This window comes from Corvus cornix, chromosome 2 (genome assembly GCF_000738735.6).
Source record: "Corvus cornix cornix isolate S_Up_H32 chromosome 2, ASM73873v5, whole genome shotgun sequence".
NCBI classification, from domain to species: domain Eukaryota; kingdom Metazoa; phylum Chordata; class Aves; order Passeriformes; family Corvidae; genus Corvus; species Corvus cornix.
The window spans coordinates 3,040,023-3,065,060 of record NC_046333.1 but is presented as its reverse complement, the minus strand read 5'-3'; the positions used below and the strand labels follow the sequence as shown (position 1 = coordinate 3,065,060).

At 39.6% G+C, this 25,038-nt stretch overlaps 1 protein-coding gene across 9 annotated transcripts in view; it reads left to right on the top strand.

Moving 5' to 3' along the window:
* Positions 1-25,038, top strand: part of ADCYAP1R1 (ADCYAP receptor type I) — a 137,719-nt gene that overhangs the window by 107,698 nt on the left and 4,983 nt on the right. For 4 of the 9 annotated variants that reach the window (XM_039549635.1, XM_039549637.1, XM_039549634.1 and 1 more), the window contains 5 exons: positions 379-439; positions 4,938-5,007; positions 7,838-7,929; positions 18,498-18,551; positions 21,328-21,411. In XM_039549635.1, the coding sequence (XP_039405569.1) occupies positions 379-439; positions 4,938-5,007; positions 7,838-7,929; positions 18,498-18,551; positions 21,328-21,411 (361 nt within the window). The remainder of the gene's footprint in view (positions 1-378; positions 440-4,937; positions 5,008-7,837; positions 7,930-18,497; positions 18,552-21,327; positions 21,412-25,038) is intronic. The other 5 variants (XM_039549639.1, XM_039549638.1, XM_039549641.1 and 2 more) reach the window with 3 other exon arrangements.

Sequence of the window (25,038 nt, the reverse complement as noted above, 5' to 3'; positions counted from 1 at the left end):
AATCCAATAATGCCATTCCAGCTCAACATCTGGCACTGCAGTTCTTGCCTGATTCCAGTAGCTCTAGACATGGATGTGGCTGATTCTGTTCTGTCCAGACTTTGTTTGACTCCTCATGCAGCAAGATGTAGCAAAACATTGAGCAGTAATGACCCAGAACAGTGTCTTTCTTTCCTGTTACCAGTTTTCCTTCTGCAATCCCACCCCTGATTGAGATGGATATTTCTAGAGCTCTGAATTAACTCAGTAATTTGCATTATCTCATGCACAAGTGCTGTTAGGAAGCAAAACCTCAGTGGAGAGGTTGCATCAAATGCTCACTGCTGAATATCAAGTGTGTCTGGAATGTTAATGGTGTCACTGTTTTGTCCTGTGCAGGTACCCCAACAATTTGTGTCACTGTCTGGGCAGTGCTGAGGCTTCACTTCGATGACACTGGGTAGGTGCTGCTGTGTGGGAAATGATTTCAGGTGCGTCCAGCACCATGGCAAGGGTGCCACAGGAATGTGATGATCGGAGAGCACAGAATCACAGAGTGAAAGAATCATTTAGGTTGGGAAAGACCTCCAAGGTCATCGAGTCCAAGCTGTGCCCCATCCCCACCACGTCACAGAGCCCAGAGCACTGAGTGCCACATCCAGGTGTTCCTTGGACACCTCCAGGGATGGGGACTCCAAACCTCCCTGGGCAGCCCCTTCCAATGTTCAACAACCCTTTTAGTGAAAAAAATCTTCCTGATGTCTAGCCTGAACCTCCCCTGGCACAGCTTGAGGCCATGTCCTATTTTCTCCTTCTATTTCTGGCATTGATTTGTGTACAAACATAGCTTAGGTGCAGTGTTCAAGTAAATAAACTTTCCTGTTCATAAAGAGCCACAGTTCGATGTCTGTGCCACCCCTGCTCTGGGGAATTCCTAAAAGAAGATTCAGGCATCAAACCTGTAAACCTGCACCCCATTCCCCTTTCCATTAAATTACTGGAGCCCAGGATATGGTTTGTCTCATCTTACAAGAGCTGTGAGTTGAATCCCACATAATTCTCTGCTTCTTTCCCACTGATTGTGGAGGAGGATGAAGGTGATAAACTCAGCTGTAGAAATTATTGGAGACAAATCTAATACAATGAAGGAAATCTGCACAAGGCATTGCTGAGCTTTGACTTACTGTGGCAATTAGGAGTTTAGCTTCCCACTGAGGAGGGTTTTCCATGAATCTTGCAGGGGAGATGAATAGGGGTGAGACAGAAATCCACATTCTGTCTTCTGTGTGGAAAAAAAAAGTTAAACTATTTCAGAAAGAATTCAAAAGGGTAGGTCCTTCCCAAATTGTCTCTTTTGGCGAGGAAAAAAAGCTGCAAATATCCTGTATCCCTTTTCTAAAGGACCAGAAGGAAAAGCTGCTCCCAGAGATGCACCTGCATATTTTGGTAGTCAGGATCTGCTCTGATAGAGCAGCAACTGTGGCATGTAGGAATGGATGTGTATTTACACCCTGAAAAGACAAACTTGGCAAGGCTTTTTCAGGAGAGTTATGTTTGAACTTGGTGAAATGTTAGAAAAAATGAGGCAGACTGAGTAAAATTTCAAAAATCAGTCAGTGGTTCTTTGAAAACACAGAACTGACGGGCAGGCACTTCGTACCCAAATCCCATTTCCAAGTCATTGAGGCTTATGCTTTAATTTTCCCTAATACTGGAGATACCTGGATCCAAAATTGCCACAAAACTCATTGTTCTGTCAGGTTTTATTCATCCTTGTTCTTCCAGACTCTCTCTGGAAAGCACATAAAGCCTTTCCTCCAGTGGGCATGCCAGTGCTTTGACCCAATGTTCTATTTTGACATTAAGACAAATTAAATCATTTATTTCCATGCAAAATAAGCCAGAAACCCCTGTTGTGTTATTATTATGATTACAACACTGGTCCTGAAAGCACTAATTTCTCTTACAAGTCCAAATAGCCCTTGCATTTTGCAGGTAGGAGAATGTCTCATAGAATGAAAAAGAAGAAATAAAAAAACAAACAAAAAGGTTCCTTGTATTTAGAGACGCTATTTAGCATGCAAGACATTCAGACAGGTTCTAGCTGAGAGTCTCAGTGGTTACTTTTTGTAAGTCAGCAAGCATTGTTCTGGGAGTGGGGGAGAAGCCAGCATGAGCCTGAAAACATTGCAGAAATTACTGAACCGGAAAACCACAGTGGCAAAGGCATGGACTGGAATACAGGCTCAGAGCCCAAGTCCCCTCCTGCCTGTCCCTTATAAAACTGGCAGAGCTCCCTCGACTTCAGCTTCTGACTTCCATCACTGTCAGTGACAGGATTGAGGAGATAAATGCAACTGTTGATCCAGAGCTCTGCTCCTGATTTAACAGGAGTTATTCCAGACGTGCACCAGAGATGTAGCAGAGATCAGACTCTGGCCTTTGCAAATGGAAATCACATCCTTTCCCCAGCCCTCTGCATCCCTTCCCTTCATCCATCCTGGAGAAGAGTCTTGCACTGTAGGGAAGCATTTGACAGAAATTAGGGAGCTTGTTTACATAGTACAAAAAATTCCAAGCATTCTGTTGTGCATTCCCACTTGTTTATCTGAGGAGGAGATGGTGGTTCCTTGCCCCACATTTATCCTGTAGGTGTCACAGGGACTGGACAAAAAAAATCCTGGAAAAAAACCTCTCATGAGCTTAATCTGATTCACTGTTGACATCTACAAGGAGGAGGTTGGGAATTGAGCTTACTGGGGACATGTCATGTAACAACAGAGGAGTGGTCTAAACAAAGGAAAAGGTCTAAGAAGAGGAGAAGAAAAAAGCAGAGAGGTCTAAGAATAGGAATTTGTAGGGGATGATGTATCACCCTAGAGTACACATTTCAAACACCTCAGTATGGGGAAGAAAACCCCAAAACGACCACCAAGTGTCTCTTTGTCCCAACCAGATTTTGGGATAATTAACTGGGCTATTGGTGTCTACAATCCAGGTGACTGGAATCAGAGGAGGCAGATTCCTATCCCTGTTGCTCCTCGTTCCTACACAGACAAATTGCCACACATCGGTATCTACTTGTACAGCTAAATTAATATGAGAATTTGCCCAGATTCTTCCAACATTGTTCAGTTCACCAAAAACTTCCATGTCAAATTTAATGTCCTTCATAAGGAGGTTGAGCTCGAAAATAATGGATGTTTTCAGTAGACAACACCTAATTGATAAATACAAAGAATTTGAAAGATAGTGGATGATTTTAGGTCCGTACAATTGTTGATCACTGAAAAAACCCCAGATTTCCAGACTGTGGGTAAGGCAAACCCTCTGAGCATTTATCTTCTTTCAAATATTTTAAGTTGGGCATCCAAAGTAAGGTTACTCGGAAATATTAATTTACAATTGAAAATCTCAGTCATCAGTCCCATAGATTTTGGGTGGTTTCAGGTTTCCATGCTTTGCAAACAGAAGGAAAAATACATCATTTTGTGTAAATTTGACACTCCACCTGTAAATTTTCTCAATTCTCACCAGCTGTGCCACACACATCCTTAGTGTTGGTTTTGAGAATCCAGTAAAATAAATATTCTTCATCTGAAATGAATAAATAAATTGTTCGAGTGAAAAGAATGAATATTGTTTGACTGAAAATAATGAATATTGGTCAATGGAAAATATAAATTTAACTGAAATTTTTAAACCAGCCATCACTCAGCCGTTTGGGATTTCTCTCACACGCACTTTGATGATGGGATTTTAGTTCTGCTTCCTCACTTTTACGCATGTGTATAGTTTTGTGTAAAGATTTTCACTTTTCCCCCAGATGCTACCACGCAACCATTTAAATGACACACAAGTTGCCTTAAACTCTCATGAGACCAGCAGTGTTCTATTCCTGTATGTTCTTCCCAATTGTTTTTTGTCATTTGACAAATGCACCGTGACAGCCTCTGCTGGGACTTTGGCTCTTTTCCCAGTGGGAAGGAAAAACTCCTTTCTCAGAACTGCAGGTACAAAGTAGACAGATTTCTGTGATTTAATATTTTCTAGGGGGAAGAAAGTGGAGACAAATGAAAGAAAATTTTTAGCTGACAAATTCCTGATGACTTAAAAGAGTCATTAAGACATTTCTCAATAATAAAGAGTAGTCAGAGGCTAAGAAATAAGATTCTTTTTGTTATTATTGACCTCCTAGCTCTAAAAATGTATGTTAACATTAAACCCTATTTGTACATGAGTCCTATATTTGAATGTCCAAGTGCACTTACGTGAAATAAACTTCTGCAGAATCCTTTGGTGATTCCAGAGGAAGGGTTTAAATTCTGGGGTAGAAATGTCATTTTATTTATGTCTACTCACCAGCAACAGCTTAACAAATTAGCTGACCCCAACTGTTGGCCAGTATTTGATCCTTCTCAGATGAATCCTGGATAGGACTTCCAACCCAATGACTGGAAAATGATTCCTATATGTGAATACAACCAGGATCCTGGTGTGTAAGAATGCTTGTGTCAGGGTCAGAAGCTCACATTCGTCTCTGTTAACCCTAGAAAAATAAGTGAAACTTCAAATTTTGGAATAACCATCTCTTACTCTTCAATGTATCCCTGAAGTTTTGGTTTTTTTTAAAAGAGGCATCTTCACAATTGTAGACACAGAAACACACTTAAATGGGTTTTCCAAAATACTTAAGCTGTTTAATAAGAAGTTCCATTGAAACTGCCACAAAAGTATTTCTTTTACTTTCAGAAAATTGTGGAAAGGCTGTAAAAGAAAGCTGCAATAAGACAAAGTAAAGAACTATCACTTCAAACTTCAATAAAATAATTTAGCTGCGAAACCAACCTCTCGCATTCTTCCCCCTTAAAAACAGTTTTAAGCTCATTAATTTCTTTGTTATGTCTTGTTTTCTTTCCTTCTCTTCCCCCATCCCATTCTTTCCTTAACGTCTGCAGCTGCTGGGACATGAATGACAACACTGCCTTGTGGTGGGTGATCAAGGGTCCCGTGGTCGGGTCAATCATGGTGAGTAGCACTTGGAGAATGTGAGGAATGACACAACTCTTCGTTCTTAATTAATATAAGTAAGAACAATTTATTAAAACAACAATCAGCAAAAAAATTGCAAGTACAAAAGAATAATAAAGCCAAAAAGAAAAACGGGTCTGCAGTGATTAGAGACCTTGTTGGCCGAATGGGCTCAAAAGTCCCAAAGCAGAGACCTTACAACGCTGGGGGGCTTCAGCTAGCCCAAAGTCAGAGTGGTTAAATTGCCTTTTGAAAGAGGTAGAGGCCTGTGCTCCCAGCGTCAGGCGTCACCAGCAGCCCGTCTGAGGTGAAAATGGCACCTCTGAGCTGGTGTGCAGCAGTTTTATAGAGTCTGGGTCCCGCCCATGAGCGCCCACTGTCCAGCCCCCATGGTCCTGGATGATCGGTGGTGTCTTGAGGTGAGGTCATCTCAGTCTGCCAATGGCTTGTTGTTATTTAGGGGAAAAATGCCATCGGCTCCAAAGGTGGGAGAAGCCCTCATTAAAATTCCAGGTTGCCACGGTGGGCCAGGTTCTAAAAATAGCTCCCTGTCAGTTTGAAGGTCTCCTTTTTGGCAAAGCTCAAAACTCACTTAAAACTTACACAGGTTAAGAACACTTGGTAAAAGGTTTAAAACTGGGCTATAAGTATTTCAGAGAACTCTTAAAAACAGGGTAATTAACTTGGGCACATACAGGAATTAAGACATTGTGGGTTTTTACACTTTTTAGGGACAAAAGAGGGGAACAAACTTGTGGAACTTTATTAACAAGGGATTTTTAACGAGGAATTATGTAAAACACTTAATCAACTAATGAGGGGAATAACTTTGGAACTTAATAACTCTTAACTGGGTTGATGGGTAATTTGAATAAGCGCTAATTAAACAATTAACAATTAAAAGTTGAAAACACTTAATATGCAAAGGCCAACACTCCATTTCAGATATGACAGAGAAGATACTTCCTCAACTCTCCTGAGGACAAATAACCAATTTAAACCTCTTGAAATACTTTACAAACTGTGCGGCATCCCTGTGCTGGACTGGTGGGAAAATTCTCTAAATTTCCACTGTTTTCCACCCACAATGCTGAGGAGTTCCATTATTGAGAAGAATTATTGCAAATTAAATGATGGAGCACTTCCTGCAAGCAAAGACTCTGTAGGAAAGGAGTGGTTCAGTTGCTTAAACACAGACACAAATGCCGTAATTAAGACCCCAGAGCATGTGGAACATTGGTCTGGAGCTGGCAGACCTGTCTTAGGATGTATGGAAATTCTGTGCCTGTTGGGGTGTCAGCTGAAGGCCAAGTGGGACAGCCTGGGGCATCTAAGAAAACATTAAATGTCAGTGGCAAGGAAAATGCGCTCTGTTTGCTGAATGGGATTAATTTCAGAGCTACATTTATCTAATATTAGCTTTAAAATAGTACTTGGTCATAGTGCAAGATGCTGAATTGTCAGCAAGGTGTCTGAGCTCTCTTTAAGTGATGGAAGTCTTGCATTTGGCTCAAATTATATCAGATACCTGCACATGGAGGACTGAGAGGTTCTAAAGTGCCCTGTTTGGGCTTCACAGAATGGATAAAATTGGAAAGGATCACTGGAAGTTATCTAGTCCAACCTCCCTGCTGAAGCAGGATCCCCAAGAACACATTCCTCAGGATTGTATCCAGATGGATTCTGAATATCTGAAGAGAAGGAGAAATTCTGTTGCTCCAAGTAATATGGGAATTTTAAAATGCTGTTATTCTCCTGCAGTTAGGAAAATAAATTGAGCCCCTGGACAATATGGTCAGTGGTGCCTGAAAGTCCATCAGGCTTGCCACATGTGTCTCATTCAGGGCACCCTCAGTTGTTCTCCACACTCCAGGGACAAAATTTAGCAGGTTTTCAGTGACTTTTGTGGGAATTCAGGCATCCAGCTCACAGGTAACCAGTAAAACAGGAGGTTTTATCAGGTTTGGTATTTCTCCTTTAAAGTCTTTGGACAGCTCTGTAGAGTCCAGCAATCTTCGGGTAAATCAAAGATAATTCAGCCAATTTCAGCACCAAAACAGAGATGGTTTAATGATCCAAGGCTTTTGTCCATGTGTGAATTTCCATGTTTTACAGACACCTTCTACTTGGGGAATCAGTTAAACCTGGTTTCTATGGAAGGCATTAAAGAACCAAGCAACCAGCAAGGGATGACTGGGCTTCTCCATCCCTTTGTAGTCCTGTGACCAGATAGAAATTCCTGGAAAAGATGCTCATATCTAGTTCCTGGTCTCCCTATAGGAGTGTAAGATTTTATAATGGCCTGACTTAAATTTCCACTGCTCAGGCTTTAAGAAGCTATGGAGCTGGTGACAGCCAAATCTCAAGCCCAAGCATTGAAATAAACTAATTCTATCATTCTCCAGGTTTTTAAAACCAATGGACACTGCTAAACTGAGAAGTCCTTTGGTTCAGAGAGTGGGAGTTAAAAATGCCTTTACTCTGAGGTCTTTATTTTGTGATTTTTATGTGCAGGGATCTCTCCTTTTACTCTGCACAGGTTGATAATGAAAAATGTTGAAACATTTCCATTTTTGTTTCTCTTGTGCTTGAAACTGCAGAAATTCTGCCTCATTTTAGCTGCAGCAAGGGGGTATTTTTACCTGTAAAAGGGGTGATAAAACCTTTGGGGACTTTCCCCATAACTACTGACCTTATAAAACTTTTAGACTGGTGTTTGGAGAAGAAAAAGGGAATGTAACCAGCAAGTCACGGGGAATGTCTCATTCTCATACTTCGTAAAAGTATGTCATAGTCACAATTTTTTCCTTTTTTTTTCCCCCCTTAGATAAACTTTGTGCTTTTTATTGGCATAATTGTGATACTTGTGCAGAAACTCCAGTCACCTGATATCGGGGGCAATGAATCCAGCATTTACTTGTAAGTACAAATAAAGCAGTAATCAATTTAAATTACTGATATACACATAGGAAAAAAACCACAAAGTGAAAAAAAGACACTTCAGCTGAATTTGGCTGATTTTTGAAAAGAGTTGCAGGGTCTATTAAATTACTTTGGTTGATTTTTACTTGAATTTTTCAATCCACCAGCCGTGAAAGTGCATTTTAGTGCCAGCTTTCACCTTTCTTTAAAAGACCTATAAAAAAAGCATAAATACAAGATTAAAAACAAACCCCAACCAAATCTAGAGTTTTTACAGGTCAGTTATCTAAAAATTAACATATTGTCGAGGTAGAAATATTGTTGTTATATTCATGGGATGGTTTGCTGTGCTTCATAAGTTCCAGGACATGGTTCAAAGTTCACTGAAATCAATGAAATTTGGTGAAAAGGTTAAATTAACTTTAGGCTGAATTATAATTTAGGAAGATCCCCTAGAGCTGCTTATGCCCACGTTTCTTGAAAATTTAAATGCATTCCACTTAAGCCAAACATTTCACACACACACCCCTAAAATTTTTTTAAAATGCACACAAATCCTAAAATTTTCCTCTAGATGTTTGTAGCTTTGTGATTTATATATATTTTTTTAAGCTGGAATCCTTTTTATTAGTTTCCGCCTCATAAGAGGGCAGAGGTTGGCCAGTTGAGGTGGTCGTCTTTATCATTTTGAGTGCATGCAGTCATTTTCCTTATCAAAATTACATAATCCTCTGGAATAAGTAGGATATGTGCCACCACATTTGGTGTTGGCCTAAACTCAACACACATTTGATGTTGCGATTTTTTGGTGAGCTTGAGTGGTTTTTTGTACTCATAAACATAGGTAGGACTATTTAATTTAGTACTAAATTCCTGATGAAAATAGACAAACCATGAGCACCTTAAATAAAACTAAAAGGTGTTGGGGTAAAGTAGGAGGTGCTTATTTTGTAGCAAATACAATTATCCAGTGACTAGTTTCACCCTAAGTGACCGCAATCATAGTATAATGATGTCATCTATCTAAATGACAATTTTCAGGGAAAAATATGTCCTCCAGATGCCTATTTTTCTTCCCCCCTCCCCCCCCCCCCCATTATCTAGTTTAGATTTGCATTAAATAATAATATTTTCTACATTGATTTTCATGTCTGTAGCCAGACATCCACTTACTGAAAGCCCTGCCCTTGCATCTTACTCTAAACCGTGTTTCCTCAGCAAAAAATAATGCTTTAAAATGATTCTTCAGGTGGATTTATCTCAGAAATAAAGCTGAGGATGAGAGTTAGTGACTAGGTTAACTTGTGCATGGTCTGCCTAGGGCTTGCATGAAGGCTTCCCATGGATGTGCTGCTGGGAAGTCCTCCCTGAGTCTTAGATTGGAACTAACACCCAAGATGTGCAGAGCTCGTTCTGAGCCTGAATTTTTAAGTGCATGTTTGGTGTCTGCTGCACATCTCACGTATGAAGCAAAGCATGCCATGGGCTCCAAAGATTTAACTGGATTGTTAATGATCAAACATCCTCATCATCTTGGATCAATATGGTGACTGGGTTTTGCTGGTGTTTTTCCTATGTGTATAGTTAGCCACCAAAACCAAGAGAAAACATCATATTTTCTGTTTCATTCGCTGCCATTATTTTTTTCTCATTTTTTTTGCAACTTTTATAACTGGGTGTGTATAAATCGATCTCGCATTGATGTATGTGTTACAGAGTGGAGTGTTGTTTATCCAAACAGATTTGACAGCAGAAAAGTTCACACAGGAACAATAAAAAGGAGTGAAATTAATAATTCTGTGCAGATATACACCAGACAGCGTCAATATTTGTGCAGATATACCCTGTAAAAAGAGAGCTTGCGAGGAAGGAAAACGGTAGATCATAATCTGGTTCTGTCACCATATTGAAATATCTCACATTTAGACTGTGGCTCATATTAAGCATTTTCCATGTTCTATTTTGCTGTTTCAACCTATTACAGCATCATTCCATCAAATTCCTCATCCAGATCTTTATTCCAGAACATCTTTAAGCACTTTCCCTTTAGTAGATGAGGAACAATGAGGTTGAGGAAGGACTTTCAGCCTGTTTCTGAAGGTAATACCACGTGGATCTGCAGCAGGGATTGAGACTCATTCTAATATCAGTCCTCCATTTTTTTGGAATAACCCTTTAGCCAGCTGGGACTTCCCTTTCAAAAAAGAAAATGAAAGACCCCAAAAACTTGGCTACTGACTTTGAGGAGGATTTCTTTTTTTATATGTTTGGCACATATTTAGGTCCAGGTCCTTTTAATGACTATTTTTGTTAGACAAATCTGCCTCTGCTTCTACTTCATAGACACGGTGGTGGTGGTTCTGCAAAGCACTTAAGCCTGTATTTGATTTTGAAAGCCCTGGGGGTGGGCTTAAATTCAAAGATTAATCATATATTGCTACCACTGTGCATTCATTATTAAACTCTCCCACTGGAGAAGTTAGCTGGGAGCTATGACAGGACCGTGGCAGAAGAGAGCACTGCAGGGGAACTGATGCTTAATTAATGCCGTGTAGCCACTGGAGAATCTAAGATTTGCCTTAAAATAAATCAAACAATCATTTGTATCATTTGCCACGCTTTACAAGCGCTTTACTCCCATAAACAAAATTCTCTCTAATTCTCTCATTGTGTGAAACAATGCCTTTAGGCTGACAAAAACCTGGAACATGTCGCTAATTCCTAAGAATTTTCGGGAGTGGCCAAGTGCTTCCGTGGTTATAAACTTCCATTTCATCAGTTTGTGTGTTCAGTCATTCATTGCCAGTCTCATGCCTACTCAACCTTTCCTCATGCTTTAGCTCCCCTCAGAGCTGCCTGCATGCTGCTGATCCCATCTCAGCCCAAGACCCCAAAAACCCACCAGGTTCTGGGAGAGCAACAACTCCATCTTTCTTTCACTGATGTTTTCGATAGAAACTCCTCTTTAAGGCTGAAAATATTGGGGGCTAGATTCATCAAAATGCCTAAGCAGCTGAGGTAGGAATTCAAAAAGGAACAGAAGACACCCTTTTAATGATCATTTTAATTTTATTATTATTTTGGGTTCTTTTTCTAAGAAACTTTCATGCTTCCTCCCAATAGTCATCCTAACCATTAGTTACTTTTTAGTGTGAGGAGTGCCAGAGGCAGAAGTTTTTTCTTGAAACGTGCCTAGTTTCAGTTAATCTTATGTCAGTCTTGAATAATTCTCCCAAATTAAGCATAGAACAGAAGCAAGATCAGTAATGCAATTTAAATAGATTTTTATCTGAGTGAGAAGTTCTGAGACTCCCAGGTGGTGGGGAAGCATAAAGTGCAATTGATAGTATTCTTAAAGGAATTAAGACAGCTATTAGCATAGTTCAGGGAGGTTCTCACCCCATCTGGTGAATGAGTATCATAAACAGCAGTAATGTGCCACGGTTACAGGCATAAAATGGTTTGGGTTGGAAGGGGCCTTAAAATCATCCAGTGCCACCCCTGCCATGAGCAGGGACACCTTCCACTATCCCAGGAGGCTCCAAGCCCCATCCAGCCTGGCCTTGGACACTTCCAGGGATCCAGGGGCAGCCACAGCTTCTCTGGGCACCCTGTGCCAGGGCCTCCCCACCCTCACAGTTTAAATTCCATTTAAAGCCATTTCTCCTTGTGACAAGTCCTATTTAATCTCACGGAAAAACTGACCAAGTCTTGAATTAGTATCTATATTTTCCATCCAGCTATAAATTAATTAACGTGATTCCAAACAGAAAGAACCCCCTGATTTTTAGCAATCTCCAATTGCAGTTTGTAGCTATTTTGAAGAAGTAGCAGATTATTTAGGGATAGTTACCCCATGTGCTCAGAGCCAAGGAGCACCACACCAGGAGTCCATGAATTAAATGGGATCTCACAGGCCTGGGGACCACAAACATTTATTCACAACCCTGCAGTGGCTGTTTCAGCACACAGAGCAGCACATCAGGCCCACATTATTTGCATGGATTTATCATCTATCAGTTCTTTCTCTGGACTTTTAGGAAAGGGATAATAAACTAGTCTGGCAAGACTTCACTATTTTTACTGTGAAAAATCCAGCCAACAACGTGTAACCTGGTATGTCAGAATCTGTTTTCGGGCATCCTGGTTTTGGTCAAATTGTTGTAGAGAGAGTACATCACCTTCCCCCAAAAAAAGCCATAGTTCTGCAGAAATGCCTACACAAAGCCTAAATCCACACTGTTATTTTCATGAGCATTGCTGCATTGCTGAAATATTCACTCTAGAGAGAAAATCATCAGCATCACTACCATAAAACACCACAATATTTAGTGGGTGCATGATGTAGATGCATGCTGGAATAACCCATAAGATTAAAAAGACCCACACATTTCCATCAAGTCTTTGCTTCTTCATTCATTTTCAAGGATCAAGCACATATAACTGAAAAAAATCCTCTTTTTATTTTATTCTGATTTCCAGTTTATCATGACTGGTATAATTTGGGAGGGGGAAGCTTGTTTCTGCTTTTGCTTTGACAGATTCTTCATAAATTTTGTATCACATGTTGAAAACTCAATGAAAAGAAAATAAACCCCACATATATATCTAGCTAATTCAGGTCTACGTCATTCCTCCAATCAGCATCTTGCTGGAAAGAAAGGAGAATCATGGCATATATCATAGGTAGGTATGATTTTACCTATGGTGCAACCTAGAGGGTTAGGGCAGCAAAAGCAATGTTGTAACCCAGATGTTTTGGTAAACAACACTCCTCTAAAATTCACCTCCAAAGTCACTGGACACGCAGTGATTCATTCTGCTGCCGCTTTGTCTTGCTGCAAGTGCTCAGACTGCCAGAATTGATGATTACTGACAGGGTGCCTTGGTGCCAAAAGGCTCATTTTTTGACCAGCAAATGGCAGATGTTGGATGGACAGTGTGTTCTCTAGGAAGACACTGCAATTTCTGACCCCCAGGTACTGCCAGTTGGGTGCTGGGATGCCCAACGACCCAGCAACGAAAGGAACTCATGTCCTTGGGTTAATCCGTTTCTACCACAGGAAAACAAACTGGAAAACACAGATGATGGTCATTTGATGTCAGTGCATGATCAGCAAGGACCTAGTGCTCATTTCTAAGGAATGCCAGGGGAGTAGATACTTGCTGCTTTGATCGACACTAATTCTTGATGGATTTATTTAAAGCTCTAGAAAAAATGTGCTCATTCACTACTGTACTTTTCATGTGCCCTGCCCAAGGCAAATTGTTATTTTGGGTGCTGATTTGATTTTTTTGGTTGTTTTTTATTTTGGAATTTTTGGCTGGGGAGGAGGGGGGTGTTCATTTGTGCCAATCTTTTCAGGTAGGGATTGGAAAAAAACTGAGCGTACTCATTAGGAATGTAAGATCATGTAGGCTGTGTACTATAATTAGCAGGAGTATAATTAACAGGGATTTATTTATTTTCAGATAAAATAATCAAAAGCCCAGTTCTGCTTTGATTATCTGTGGTTTCTATTGCTGTAAAATCAAACAGCACAGAATATTTAGTGTGTTTATAATGTTCCTGTGAGCTGTTATTGCTACTGAACAACTGAGGGTAAAATGCACCTAAATCCCTCAGGTGCCTGTGGCAAGGGCAGGAAGATGAATTTATGGTTGTCAAATCTACTTTCCCAACCTTAATGCTGTCCTGTCATCCAGTGCATCCTTTACATTCTTACATAAATGGTGAGATTAGACCTAAAACTATTTCTACCTTGAAAGGGCTTTTGTTATTCCATGGGCCACTTGCCAGAGGGATATTCCACAAGAGCAAATCAATATTTATAAAGGAAATTCCATTCCATTTCCAATGATATACAAGCACCTGACCAGAGCTTTGGTGGGATCTGATTTTGAAATCATGGATCACAAAACTTATTTCTTGTGGTTACAACATCACCTGTGATGAATGCAACATTAAAAAGGGTTCTGCTTCTGCTATTTGGAAACATTTAAAAGGTGGATTTTAGGGTGCAAGGCCTTGGCCTGCACAGGTGGTGTCTGTGTGGTGGAGGCTGACTCCTGTCCTTTTTCCTTTTGCAGTAGTATTGAAAAATAGGATGACTTTGTCTTTAAACACTATTTCTGTGGCTGTAAGGCATTTTTATGGGAAATTTTATGGTTTAAATGGGTATACAGACAGAGAAAAGGACACAACGGTGATTTTTGTTCTTGATGAACCCATGATATTTTGAAATCTGCCTAGGTTTCACATGTAAGAATTCTCTGATGATGACTTAAAATTTCTCCTTGGCTCCATGATCTGTGGCAGCCTTAGAGAACAGTTCTTTGTCCACAATCTGCATCCTAAAAGAGCAAAGCATGGACTTTTTTCCCCCATCTGTCACAAGAGCAAGCCATGAACTGAAAAAGAGCAATTTTGCATCAGAAGAGAAGCCACTAAAAGATGCTCCTTCTCTTGAAAGATCAAGGAGGTGTGCAGGTTAGTGAGGGAGAGAATAATGCCAGGTTTTATCCAACAATGTAATTCTCTTTAGAGAAATGATTTTTCCATTTTTTTTTTCTTAAGAAAACACAGTAAAGCTTGATGCACTCTCAACAGTTCTAACAAGGGCTGGATTAGCCCTAACAGCCCTGTTTCCATAGAGTTTGAGGGGCCAAAAAAGGCTAATAGCTTTTTATGAGTTCCCATTGAAACGTTAGTGGCATATCTCTGCAAATTTCAGATCTAAACACCTTTCAAAGACAGTACCAAAGCCATCATGGCTTGATTGCCATAACTGGTGTGGAACAGAACTCAGAACACCCAAGCCAGAGGGATTTATAGGTAAGTGCTTGTGTCTGTAGGGTGCCTGTGTAAATATAGGATTTTGCCCACACATGTGCTGTCTGAAACACTTTAGATATCTAAAATTGTTCCAGCCTTGCTGTTTAAAAGGTCACAAATACTTTAGCAATGTGCACGATATAAAGCTTCATATTGTAAAGGGAGAGTGGCTGCACTTCACTGAATTTGCTGTAACATTGTAAATTTTGCCACACACTGGAGCTTCCTGATTAGCAAAAATAAGGTAGCTTTTGGAAAGAAAATGTAGAAGGGATCTCAAATGTGCTTCTGAAGTCACTGCACTTGGTCAGAGTGAATAACCTAATTTTGATGTGTATTGATAAGCTTCAGTTGTCATGGAGATCAGCAGGAGAGGGAACGTCCAGTGCCCAAGGCCACTCATCTTTACAAATTACCCATGGATTTGGGTGCAGTATCTTTTACCAGAGTAGCTTCCTTACATCCTGGGAAAGATAATGGCTTTGGAGATTCAGAAAAATTTTCAGAGGATTCAAATTTAGCGTGAGCTAGGGAATACCCAAATTAGAGCATTCTGGCTGTTTGGCCTTTCCCTCATGCATTGCTCATAGCTGAGTTTGCTGTTTGAATGCACTGTTAGACTGAAAGGGGTAGATCTGAATTTTTACTTGTCCCCAAATCAGTTTGCACCTCTGATTCTTTGAATCAGTTGCTTAATGTAAAGTTGAAGGTGGAGCTGAAGCAACTGGTCATGCAGCAGTTGATGTGAGACTGCAGGAAATGGGGAATCATTCTGGCATCTCTGATCCTGAACGTGCTTTCAATTTATACCAAGGCTTGATGCCCACCAGCATCCATGGTCTTCCAGTTAGTTTTTCCCACCATTCACATTTTTGCCTCTATCATTTGAGGACAACAGAAGTTTTACTTTGCCCTCAGTGTCTCTGCTTCTCCTTGCCATTGATTTATTATCTTCAGCAGCTGGCACATTCCACATCCAGTGGGGTTAGTTTTACATCTGGAGAGATTTTAGGATGTACTCCAAGCAATTACACAGCCTGAGGTAAGGAAGGGACAAGAAAGATGGCACTGTCCCAGTGCAGAAGGCATTTTGATCTGGATAGACAAATTTCTTGTGAGGAGCTCATGACTAACACTGTGTGTCAAAGGAACTGTGTGGTGCAGAATCACAGTAATCAGTTTTCCAATAACAAACTCTGCCTTGGAGAGTAAAAGAACATCCTCAAAGGCCACCAGGCTACAGTGGCTTAATACTGAATTAAGTCTCAGTGAAGGTGGTTTAAACAAATGTAAACTACCTCAAGACAGGACCAATCCAAAGCCATGTGTAAAGTTCATATCCCAGTCTTAGTCCCACCTGTATCATTACTGAGAGACTTCCAAACTGTAATTCCTCTTCATATTTCCAATGAAAACACAGGAGTTGTTCAGCTGATTAAACATCTGCAAGCCCAGGCTTTTTTAACAGAGGCAGTGCTCTCTTTTTTCATTAAGGAGAGTTGTAGAGATGGGTTGTACCTTGAATCTGCAGGGATATTGTATAACATGTAAGGCAGGTGAGTCAAAACAATGTAACCGAAGCTTCAGAGCTCAAATTATATAAACTCAGTGTTGTTATACTGAGCTGAGCTCTGCCAGCTGACAGGAACCAAAACCTGTCTGTAAGACTTAAAAATGCACTTCTTGTGTCAGCCTGGGACAATAAACACCTGTGGGCTTTGCTCATTTGCTATCTTTCACAATGAGCTAAATCCCATTCTCAGATATTTATGCCTGGATTTGGAGATGCACATTCTTCATTTGAAACAGTGATGTATTCAAGACCATTTAAGAATCTCATTTGTCATGGTACATTTTTCTATTTGAACATTCTATTGCCTGCTGCACCACAGTTATGTTACTGCACCTCCATCAGAATGATTCCACAGTGCTCGACTTGGATCTGTGCTCTGAAGTCAGAGAGAATAACCCAGCTCGGTAAAACAGGAGCTCCAGAGTTAACACAGGGGAAGGATCAGGACACAGAACCTTGAAGCTCCTGTTCATTTAAAGGCTGTTATTGTTGGAAGAATTCTGCCCTCTGCTGCCAGCTTTATTCTCTAGAGCACCAGCAAATACTAAGCTTAATCTCTTCATTATTTAACTCCAAGTGTAGAAGCGATGTTCTCCTTCTTTTTATGTCCGCTCTGTAGAAGTTAGAAAAGCCAAGAATGAGCACTACAGACATGATTTTTGGCTCTCTTTGGCCATTCTGTTTCACCTTCAAGCCTCAGATCTGCTCAAGGGTCGCATTTACTGGACAAAAATTTCCAGTTCAAATTCATCTTTGTTAAATATTTGGTTTTAACCACAGCATTAACCTGCAAGCACTAATTCAGATTCGGCCTCTTATTTTGGTTGCATTAGCAGGGAAAAGTGAAGCTCTAGCTAACAAGACTAAGAATTTGGGGGTTTTTTTCAGTTAAAGGCTAGAGAAACAGAGTTTCTTTTTTTTTCTCATGAAGACTACAACATTGGTTTTATGTTTAGCCCAACAGCATGGGATCTATCTGATTTAATAAAACAATCCTGCTGTGGGCTCCTTCCACAGTCAGTAGAGACCTACCCAGTCCAGAGAATAGAATCCTTTAGTACAGCTTATTTCTCTTTAAACAACAGGTTTAAAATAGGTCAGGTAAATCTCACTTAATGGCCTGTTTCTCACCAGTGACTGCCAAGGTGGCATGGGGTGACAAGGAAAAAGGCACGCAGCTATTTTGTTAACCTCAAAAAATAGAGGAGATACAACTAAAAAACTTTGCTGAGAAGCACCTGTGCTTATTCTGTGTCAGGATGAGGGGTGAATGACTCTGGCTGCACACAGTGGGTCAGAGCTGCAGCCACTGCAGGGTGATGGAATTGTAGAGTCTGATTGCTGCTCGCAGAACGAGTTCTGATGTCCAAACTGTTTCCATCTGCTCTGTAAGGGCAGGGTGTTTGTAAATGTGGTCGGTGTTTTGGAAGGGAAACAAGTGCAGCTTCAGGGAATCCTCAGCTACTGAGCAGCAAGGAAAAGTCCCCCAGCCTAGAGCAGGATCAGCTGAGGGGAAGTGGGTGTGTGATATAAATAATATACTATACGGATCCACTTTTCAATTTTCTCCTCTCTCTCCCATACAATCTCTCTGCTTCCACTTTGGTTAACTTTCTACTGTATTTTCAATGCTTTACTTCATTGATTTGTTTCTGCATTCCTTCTCCTGCTACTACACAGTTGCCAATCCTACTCGTGGTGAGGTTACATAGAATGAATGGAGCAGGTTGCACAAAGATTCGTCACGAGGCGCAGTTTTAATTTGCATGAATCAAGTTCTACCTTTATTGCGTTTCCCAAAGGATTCCCGTTCAGCACATTCAGAGACAAGGCACAAACTCCATCATTCCCTGAGTGCTGGTAGTGACCTAAATTCAGAACCCTGACCATTTTCATTATGGATATACTTGGCCTGGATAATGCAGCATAACCTCCTTCCCCTGGATCAGCATGCTTGTTTCACTCCTCTTAAGCACCTCTGAGACATCTAGAATTGAGTTGCAACTCCTTTTGCCTCAGACTTGTGTTCTCTCTCATTTGCATTGACTCGCCAGACGTCCAGGTGTTCGGTCTGATGCAGTGTGGCCTTCAGCCACATCATCCATTGCTCATTTCTTCCCGGGAATGTTTAACCTTTTCTTTCCCCTTCCACCCTAGCACCCTCCCTCTTCCTCCCAGATGCAGCTGCAGTCCCTGCCCAGGACACTTGCGGTGAGACTCAGCTTGTTTGCCTTTAGCTGTCTAAAGTCTCGTACTCAATCTGAGCAGTCCAGTCGTCGTCTATGGTCACTCGGGGAGACCAGGGCACCTCCGTCAGACAGAGCATCCCCTATGGCTTAGATGCCTCTGTCACACAGGGCAGCTCAGCCTGGAAGTCCCTGCTCTTTCCATGATTGAGTGAGCTCAAGATGATAGTTCAGTTCGAAATTTGTCTCTGGCACGTAGAGTTAGATGTGACCAATTCCGTTCTCTGTGTGCCTACAGAGGTCTGAGGATCCTGCCCTGATTTGTGTAGTGTTTTCATAGCCATGCTCTCATTCCTATTCATTTTCTTATATTTGTCTATTTTTTCCTCCATTTTTTTTTCTGGTTCCTGCCTCCTCTGTCTCTTCTCTTTTTCTCCCTTTCCTTCCACCAACGTCTGTACTTTGATAATAAATAAATAAATAAGGTTTAAAAAATAAAAGAGGAGGGAGAAAGGAAAGAAAACATCTCTAAATTCTGTACTCTAAAGATTTGGGACATTTTACACCATTCAATATCAGAGAGATGACTCTACCTAAATTAGAAATGGCAGAAAATAAGTGCTAACAGCACTTAAAATATTAAGGTTTTCCTAAAAAGTGCTAGCAATATTTTCCATCCCAAACCTGTGTGTAAGTATCCCCTCAGTGGGTGGGGAGCAGCAGTTAATCCTTAGATAATATTTTCAAAATCAAGTCTGTTTTTTTTCAATAATTCTAGTAAATACCAAGTGCTGTCACATTAGGTCTATTCACCAGGAAAACCTATTAAAAAAATCAATTCCTGTCAAATAAAACAGGGCATAAGCAGTAAAGGAAACATGGATGGGAATTTATTTCTAGGTTGCCATAGCAACATTAAGTATATCATTGAAGACCACAACCCCCTACAACAACCCATGGCTAAGACTTTTAAAAGTGATTATTGATTTTTAGATGTTTCATTTTCAGGTTCTGTACCTTAATATGCCTTGTAAATGCTGCTTTTCAACACAGGCTGAGCAGCCCCCTTGTGGTAAAAATTGGTCTGAGAAATGTGTTTCAGATCAAGTGATCAAAAAAATGAGTGGCACTCAAAATCCGTAGTCACTTCTGAAAGCCTCAGTCAAAGTAAAATGTAACTATCTCTAAAACCTCCTTCCTCATTTCTGTTCAGTCTTAGCTGACAATTAATGCCCAACTCAGCTCTGTGAAAAACAGGTGGTTGAAAAATTTAGCACAGAAATTGTAGTGTAAAAGGAGCAATCACTTTCATATTTACTTCCTCAGCAACATCCGAGAAATGAAATTCATTTTACGAGTTGAAACAAGTTACTATTTCTATTTTCTGGATGTGTGCATGCCACAAGACTGTGTTTTTTCCAGGTCTTATGCTGTAATATTTAAAAACAACGCAGTTATCAGGCTTTAATTATCCAAAAGGAAACAAAACATAACTCCAGTAATGGGGATTGACTTAAAGGAGTTAAAAGTGGGGAGAAATTTAGTAAGCTTTCAATTTATCCTGGTTTACTGTTCAGATTATAAATTCCATGAGTTGTAAACACAGATCTTAGACTGTGTAACAGAAACAGAGTTTGGTTTGTTTGAACAAGCTTAAATATTTGCCTTGAAGGCAATTAATTTAAAAATCAACATATTATCCTTTATAGTTTAATGGAGGTTCAATCAGTGATGTGGGGTGTTCATCCCATCCTAGAGTGGACATCTGAAACAGGTCAGATGTACCCTGGCCAGTAAGTGTGTATTTCTCTCTCAGCTATTTATTCTGGTGATTCTCAGGGTCCATTTTACTTAGACATCCATACTGTAAACATCCAACCTTTCCTGAGGTGAATCCCACCAAAATAACCACATGTTGAAAACAAAACAAAACTTCTCCCCTTGAAAGTCGACAAGAAATCATTATTTTCAATTCTCATGGTTTTCAGCCCCTCGTAACAGATATAAAATCTCTTATAGGATCCCTCCAAATGCCTTTCCGTGTTTCAGATTACCCTTCTTAGTGGCTGATTTAAATCAGCCTCTCCTGGCTGGTTGTAAAGCAGCTATTTTGTTCTCTGTAGCAGCTGTTCCTAGAATCCAACATGCAGGGATCAAGGTCCTGCTCCACAGTGTATGAGCCTGTTGCTTTGATGACCACACTGTCTCAGTGTATGTGACAAAAAATAAGTGGTACCTCCAAAATTACCAGCCAGTCATGCAGATTCCATTCTGAGCTCCCTCCCCATCACCAAGGATGATGGATGAAAAACTGCTTTGGTGTCCTTACTAGAACTCTGCTAAAAAGAAGGGATCCACATTACAATAAAAATCAGGAATACCTGATCCAATTCACCTTAGATTGATCCCCATCCTACAAGTTTATGTTACTCTCTGATTGTTCTCCACGAGCATGCAGTCAACTTTCATTTAATATATTGTTCTGTTACCCTCTGTACAAGGCCAGACTGCACAGGTCGTGTGCATTTTGGATGCATAGCGCTGCCTGCCTGCCTTCAGGGTGTTCGAGTTTTGGTTTGTCTGTGAATCAGCACATCACAACAGCCAGCAACAGCCAATGCATTTTGATTTTAGTTAATTCTTTAATTTCTGCTTCAGTCAAGCAGCTGGTTCGTGCTGTGACTCCATTCTGTCGTGTCCGCTTTCCATCTTTGTGACGTGTCTCATGAAATGTGTTGAAAGTGACCTACCTTGGCCTGTTCACAATATGCTGAAAAAAATGCTAATCTTGTCATATTTAGCAGCTGCGTTCAGAAATGCTACTGTAAGCCTAAGAGGGCTAACCAGCACTCTTGCAAGATGTCAGAACTATCAACCATTACCCTGTAAGTGTACGCACTCCTGTGACATTACTGTGTGTGTGTGACGCATGTTGCAGTTAAATGAATGGATGAGAGCAGAGGGGAAGTAACCAGAGAGCAAAGCATTCATTTAGTTCTTGTTGCATGTAGAATTTTTTTGTTCTTGTTCTGTGCTTTTGCTGATGCACCACAATTGAGGATTTGAAGGTTGTTTTAATTTTTTATTTTTTTTTTTTTTTTTTTTTTTTTTTTTTTTTTTTTGTAATTACGGCTGATGCTATTTATGGTTTTGGGTAGTATCTGTACAGAATTAATAGCTGCTCTTTATTGTACAGCAAAAAGGTGAGAACCTTCATACTGAGAGAAAATGTTTCACCTGAAAGTTTCCTAGAAAAACTGGGTGAGATTGAGTCAATCAGACACTCAGTGGGTATAAAACATCTTCTGTTCATTGCACTGAGTGAAGTTAACTTAATAAACACCCAGGTGTGAGGAAAGGCTAAAGTTGACCTAATATCAAAATGAATTGTGTCTATCAGAAGTTATAGAATCATTGAGGTTGGAAAAGACGTCCATGATCATCACCTTCAGTCCAACATTGTCAAATATCATTGCCAAATATAGAGTGAGGCATCCAGAAGAATGAATAAATGCCATTCAGCCAAGAGTTGTGTGAATTAATCACCATCCCATAGTCCACCTGACTCCTTGCTCCTGGCACAAATAACCCACAGGTTTTCACAGATTCCTGCAGTCATTAGGGATGGAAAAGAGCTTCAAGGTCATCATCTCATTTTGTTTAGATGAGGTGCAATTTCAGATGTTTTCTGATGGTCAGTCTCCTGAATTTCACGGCAGTTTTTTTAAGTGTGAATCAATACTCAGAGATGTCCTCACACACAGACCAAACACTCCAGGATTTTGCTAAAGAATATTTAGTAGTTATCTTTGACACCATTAAGGAAAAAAATATTATTTTATAATTTAACTGCATATATAGTTATGGGTTTTTTTAGTTAGAAAAAACATTAAAGTGAATTTTTTATATGCTTTCATATCTCTTTGAGGTATTTAAGAAATAGACCAATGAAGATGCTGAAAAATATTCACTCAACAGACTGGAACTCTGCAAAAGCAGATAGAAATAGAGGAGAGGAAAACAGCAGCTCCATATTCTACACAGAGAGCAGCTGAAGACTAAGAACAGTTAGGTAAAACTAGGAGTTAGGTTTAGGAGGAAATAGTTTGAAATATAAAGTTTGCTGCTTAGTGGACATCCTGATGCAGCACAGATGTCATGTTGGGCCTTTGCAGAGAACCAAATTTCATATTAAATGCAGCGTTTCTGAAAGATGGGAGACTGATAACTCTCTAAGCTGAAATCCTCTGCCTAGTCAAGGGCAAGAAGAGTTCAGCCTCAACAGGAGGTATTTAAACCTATTTTTTGTGTGTGTTAAAGTATGAAAGTCTTGGTAAGCTTTTCTCTTTTTCAAGTCCTTGCTCTGGAGATGGAAAAATTAAAAACCTGGAATCACTTACTGTGTTCAGGTGTTTCCTCAGGTCTTTTGGAAGTGATCCTACAGGCCTAATTAAATTTTTGGGAAAGACTGGAAAAGATCTGTCAGGGAAATTACTGAGGTTCCTGAAAGTTGTTTTAATATGTTGAGCATTTTGTGATAAAATAGATTCTTCAGTTTATTAAACATGAGCTGTGTTGAGCATTTCGTTCTAATGACATCCTGTGCCTTCATGGTTTGCTCTTTATCCTTCTATTTGAAATCCTGTTATGATTATTTTTTGCACACATTTATCATGGAGATGATGAATATGTACCTTTGGCCAGAGAAACTGGGTTCCTCTAATCTAAACTTCACAAATCAACAGGGCAGCAATTTCTATGACAAACTCAGTCCTGGTTCCTTTTGAGGTCAATTAATAGATTTAGGATGTGATAAGAACTTCCTTAGGGGCAGAGGATTTGTCCTTGTGTGTCAGTGCTTCTTGCTCTTCATAAAGAATAAAGGGAATGTAAGTGTGGATTTAATTTAACTAAAAATAGATGCCATCATTGCAGATATGTCAAAGCATTAAGTTAATCAAAGTATACATTAATAGATGTACTCAGTACCCACAGGGTTTACAACAGGAGTCACCTCTTGTTAAAGAGACATCTGTAGCACACAAGAATTATGTTTTAAAAGTCTAATTTTCTCTGCAGTGACTTTAGAGACATTTTTAAAATAATTTCATTATCAATATCTACACTATGTATGTCCAAACCTTGGTGAGGTGAATGTTGCTTTGCAGGACTAGAGACCTTGATGTCTTCATTGCAGAAGTTTATATTTGATCAAAGTATTTCACTTAAGAGAGCTTTTAAACTGGGCAATTCTCTTATTTTTGAGACGTGGGACTAAATGGCAAAACAACAATATAATCTTACTTCAAAGTCTGTGGTTTGGAGACTTTTGCTTCTTTTTTGATTTTTTTATCTCAACAAGGGTGAGCGGTTGAGACTTAAGCAGTCTCCTTAATAAGTGTGCAATGGAAAAATAAAAGCATGATTCCTTCAAATACTGGTCAAATTAGACAACCTTCCTACTTTGTGTTTCTTTTACCATAAAGTTCTCATTTCATTTTTCAATAGAGGACTGAGGGAAAACAGAGGACTCTGCTATCTGTTTGTTTGTACTAACACTTCATGGAAAATCCACATTCATAGCCATGCTACTGGAGAAAGTCTTATGTTTGAAGTGTTTTTAAGGAAAATAAGAGCTAGAAAACAGAATGTCAGCCTCAACAAAAATTGATATTCAAATAGCTTTTTTTAAAAAAAAACCTAAGACTTTCTTCTCTGTGGGGAAATCTGAACAAGGCTTTCACTAGACCTTTTGGAGAACATTATCTTTCAAACAGCCACTTGAATGATCATTGTCCTCAGAACTTTTAGCTTCACCCCCCAAGTTTCTTCTCTGTCTGAAAGAGTGGGGAAAGAAAAGAGGAGGAATATCTTTGGCTGTAACACTCCTGAGAATTCCATTATGTCATTTAAGATTTTCATTCCCCGCTGCACATAAACTTAGACATCTCACAAAACCTTCTTTAAGTCTTCTCTCTTCCCAGTGTTCTTGAAAAAAAGCAATTCTTCATCATCATCCATGCAGGCATTAATATCTCTCAAGTTTTTTCTTATCATTAAAATCTTCTTTTCCTCTTTATAGATCTTAATAATCTATAAACTTCAGAATGTGTTATTTAATGCATTTTCTGCCTCGTTTTTATGACCATATTGAAGACAACATCTCAACTAAGTTGATGATGGCACTATATTTTAAGTTTCTACAAACTAATTACATGATTACTCAGGTATAAATAATGTCACAAAGCTGAAAGTAAAAAAAGATTTATTCTGCATCTTTCCCTAAATTAATCTCCCAAGAGTGCAGTGGGACAGAACATATTAATACACAATTCTATTCTGACTTTCAGATCAAAACAACATTTATCCTTTTGTTGTTGTCCTTAAGTCTGAATATAAATGATAGAAGATACAGAGAGATGATACTTTTTGGTCCAGTTTATTACCTTTAATTTGATTTTTTTTTTAATTCCATGACTAGTTTAAGACACTTATATTCTTTACATACATTT